This window comes from Orycteropus afer, unplaced genomic scaffold (genome assembly GCF_000298275.1).
Source record: "Orycteropus afer afer isolate SDZICR_OR568_19922 unplaced genomic scaffold, OryAfe1.0 scaffold00273, whole genome shotgun sequence".
Taxonomy (NCBI): Eukaryota; Metazoa; Chordata; class Mammalia; order Tubulidentata; family Orycteropodidae; genus Orycteropus; species Orycteropus afer.
Window position 1 is genome coordinate 838,419 of NW_006921860.1, and position 4,309 is coordinate 842,727.

Genomic DNA, 4,309 nt, shown 5'->3' on the forward strand with positions numbered 1-4,309 from the left:
GGCAGGAACGGACTTGGGGTGCGAGAAGGACAGATTCGGGATGCAGGAGGGACTCAGGGTGTGGGAGGGACTTGGGGTGCAGAATGAGCCCTGCAACACCTTTCTCCCCCATGTGTCCAAGCCAGTCAGTGGTGCAGACCTCGCCCCCCACAAGCATTTGTGAGTCCACTGGCGGGAACATTCCTCTTTCGTATGGCCACCAAGCACAGCCTGAGCCAGCAGGAGGCTGTGCCCTGCCACCTGTCCTTCCGCGGAGCTGGTGACAGATGGCGACAGGCACGGGTTCCCATGGGGTGATGGCTGTTACAGGGAACACAGCACCTGTCCTGGGTCACCTTTCCAAAACCTAAGGAATGTGACACTGGCTGACTCCAAGCACCTCCACAGGGATGGGAACTGGAGGGCGTGTGCCTGGACCTCTGACTTCTGGTCACGTGGACAAGGCTTAACATGCAGAAAGGCTGGAACACGCAGTGAAATACCCCCATAGCGTAGTGCCTGAGGCATGTGACTGCTAACCAGCAGGCTGGCGGTTCAAACCCACAGCCACTCCTCAGAAGGAAGGCTGGGCAATGTACTTCTGTAGAGATACTACCTGGGACACCCAAGGAGGGGTGGCTATGAGCCGAAGTGACTCCACAGCAGTGAGTTTGGTTTGGTTTATGTCACAAGGTGCTCTGGTGGCGTCAGGGGCTTGCAATCAACTCTTATTAACCTAAAGGCTGGAGGTTTGAACCCACCAAGCGGCACAGTAGAAAAAGACCGGCCATCTGCTCCCGTGAACACCCAGCCGAGAAAACCCCATGCAGCAGTTCTACCGTGTCACCCACGGGGCCACCCTGTCGGAAACTACTCGGCGCCAAGAGGCAAGGGTCCCAGCGCTGCAGGGACACAACGCAGGCGACAGACGCAGTCCAGCACGAATGACGCGTTAGAATCAAGGGGTCAGAAGGAAGACAGACCCGAGTGCCCTACACGAACGTGGAGAAGTGACCGCGTGCTGTGAGGCGGGCTCACAATTCAGATGTCATGAAGATCCAGTGGTGACTCTCTGTGCAGACGGCAAACCTGGCACGGAAGCCACCGAGCTGGACCACCCCTGCTTCTCCCCGCGTGAGCGCGCCTTCCTTACCTCCCTGAAAAATGAGGCCTGGGAGGCCGGCCTGTGGCCAGGAAGATGGGCGTCAGTCTGCAGCTGACAATGAAACGCTCAGGGACCCGAGGATCAAAGGCCACTTGACGATCAAAGGCCTTGTGGGCGTGAGAGAGGAGGAAAGGCCACAGTGGGGACCGGACGTGCAGGTGCTCAGAAGGACAGCCCCAAGCACAGGGAGGATGCAGGTCACGAGTCCTCAGTCACACCGGCTCGGGCAAGGCCCCTCAGCCGCGCTTTCTCCCAGAGCAGGCCTCATGGGCAGCAGGCCTCCAGCTGGGTGGGTGCCGACTCACGAGCTGGGCCACAGGCGCCTCTATATCCCCACCAGCTCCACGAGAGGCATCTCCCTGACTTCTCCCGTCCAGATGGGCCCACGGCGACGCCAAGGCCACAGGAGCCTGAACTGCAGTTCACGCCAACCAGGACAACACGCCACCTCTGCAGCTACCGCCCTCACCAAGGCCACACACTCGCTGCACTTCTTTAACTCCCCCAACACTCCAAACTCGTGCCGTCGAGTCGGATCCGACTCACAGCGACGCTCCTTGGGTGTCCGAGGCAGTACCTCTAGGGAAGTAGATTGCCCAGTCTTCCTTCCGAGGAGTGGCTGGTGGGTTTGCGCCACCATCCTTCTGGTTAGCAGTCAAGTGCCTTAGGCACTGTGCCACCAGAGCTCCCAGCAAGACAAAAAGGAAAAAAGGAGTTCTTGTTGGACTTTCTTAACCACCGTCTAGCAAAACAGAAGTACAATGTTACCTTCTAAGTATCACATAAAACAGCATGGGACTCAATTTAAAAATAAGACTGACCTTTTTCTACACTTACACCACGTAACCACAAAATCCTTCTGATAAGCCAATTATCATCCAAATCAACTAGAGGAAAAAAAATAGGATTTGGTATTCAAAACACGGTATCCTCCACAAAATTAAAATTAGACTCCTCCTCCACACTGTGTCCTGGCTTCAAATCCTCATGACTGTCAGTTGCAAAGAAGGGGGCCATGTAAAATGGGGGACAGAGGAAGGGCAGCAGGGCCAGAAACGTAAAAAGGGGAAGTGTGGCCATGTCAGCAAACACTGAACTGCGATCTAACAATGAAGCTGCTTCCTGCAACAACAGCTGGATTTCCCCAGCACTGAGACCGTTCAACACCCAGGGCAGCAGCAGTCAAAAGTCCGATGACATCCTGCACTGGCAAACCTGCTGCAAAAGACCCCTTGGAAGCGCTCAAAACCAAAGACATCACCTCGAGGACAAAGGTGCACCTGACCCGAGCCGTGGGATTTTCAGCCGCCTCCTGAGTGTGTGACAGCTGGACAACGGAGAAGGAAGATGGGAGAAGAACCGACGGATTGGGGTTGCGGTGTTGGCGGAGTACGCCGACGACACCCTGGACTGCCGGGAAGGAACAGATCTGTCTCAGGAGAAGCACAGCTGGAACGTTCCCTGGAAGCGAGGGCGGCAAGAGTTTAGCTCTCGTACTTCGGCACATCGTCAGGATGGACCGGTCAGTCCCTGCAGAAGACATCGCGCTTGCAACTGCAGAGGGCTGGTGAGAAGAGGGACGTCCTCCACAAGATGGAGTGACAGTGCCTGCGACAAAGGGCTCAAACACAGCACGGAGCCTGAGGACCCGGCGGTAGGGCCTGGCAGTGTGCTGTTGTGTTGTAGCTGGGGCTGCCGTGGGGCGGAGCTGAGGCCACGGCACCCAACACTAACAACAGCGAAGACGGTCTCCATCAGCACTCGGTACACCCTCAGTCTGTCTCCTCTGTGGTCGTCCACGATTCTCACGGTGACCCCACGCGTGTCAGAGAAAATCTGCTCCATGGCTTACCCAGGCCTTGACCTTCGGAAGCAGACCTCCAGCCTGTCTTCCAGGGCCTCTGGGTGTTGTCTCTTCCCCAAGGCTGGAAACCCCGTGGGTCCCGGTCCCCCATTCTTCGGTACAGCATCTACTCCAGGGTTCTCCACAATCCCCCAACAACAAGCTGTCAGGGCCCCTCCCGCCAAAACATCCGCTGCTGTCAGCTGTAACGGACTACAATACACCCTGAGTTCAGGGTGAGCCCATGCACAATAACACATGCTGCCTGGTTCCGAGCCAGGCCCAGACAGGTTGCTGATGAGACCACGGTGGCCTGAGGTTCTCAGCGGCCTTTCTTGGCGGTCTGTCCGAGGCTGGAAGCTCTGCTGGGATGTGTTCACCAGGACAGCAACACCCACGTCTGCACTGACAATGGGCCATGTCTGCACCAAGCACCCTGGCTGGGACAAAAGCACGGCTGTCGAGTCAGTTTCGATTCGCAGGGACCCTGCAGCACAGAGCAGAACCGCCACAGGGCTTCCAAGGCCGCCCATGGGAAGCAGACTGCCTTACCTTTCCCCCAGCCGTGGCTGGTGGGTTCAAACCACCGACCTTTGGGTTAGCCACTGAGCGCAGAACCCCTGAGCTACCAGGCTCCTCGGTCTCCGGCCGGAAGGGGCCGTCTCCCACTGAGCCACCAAACATCTGTCAGTACACATCAAAGCCCCGGGCACACGAGGCACCTTGTTGAAAAGCTGAGCGAGGACACTCAGTTTCAAACTTCCTTGAAGAAGGCACTCACCTGCCCAGGAATTTCTCCGCCCCACACAGGCAGTACACAGCCAGACAGAAGACGCCCAGGAGGCCACCGCAAAACGCCTTGGGCTGCATGGCATGGAAATCTGTGAAGAGGAAGTATCACAGACGTAAGACATACGAAGATCTCAAACTTTAGAAGCACACCTAGGGGTTTTAGACACCAAGCATTTGTTCTCCTGAACATAAAACGCCCCACACTTCTTTTCTGCATACTCTAAAGTGGCTTTAGTGGGTAAATCTCTCTTAAAAATCCCACACAACTGCTGCTCAGTCTTCTAACATCGCGGATACAAGAGACCTAGAGGTGACCTTGTGCTGCCAGGGAGGCGTCCTAGGGGAAAGTCTCTGGAAAGTCTTCAGAGGCGAACCCAGCCTCCCAACGTCTGAGCTCTGGTTAGTTACGTGTTGTTGTTGTTGTTGTTGTTATTTGCTGTTGAGTCGCCCTGACTCATAGCAACTCCTCCTTGGGTTTCCGAGGCACTATCACTAGAGAAGTAGGATTGCCCAACCTTCCTTCTGAGGAG

At 56.2% G+C, this 4,309-nt stretch overlaps 1 protein-coding gene across 1 annotated transcript in view; it reads right to left on the reverse strand.

Moving 5' to 3' along the window:
• Positions 1 to 3,857, reverse strand: part of RNASET2 (ribonuclease T2) — a 27,395-nt gene extending 23,538 nt beyond the window's left edge. Inside the window, exon 1 of the mRNA XM_007950485.1 lies at positions 3,769 to 3,857. Coding sequence (XP_007948676.1) covers positions 3,769 to 3,857 — 89 coding nt within the window. The remainder of the gene's footprint in view (positions 1 to 3,768) is intronic.
• Between the last annotated feature and the right edge of the window lie 452 nt (positions 3,858 to 4,309).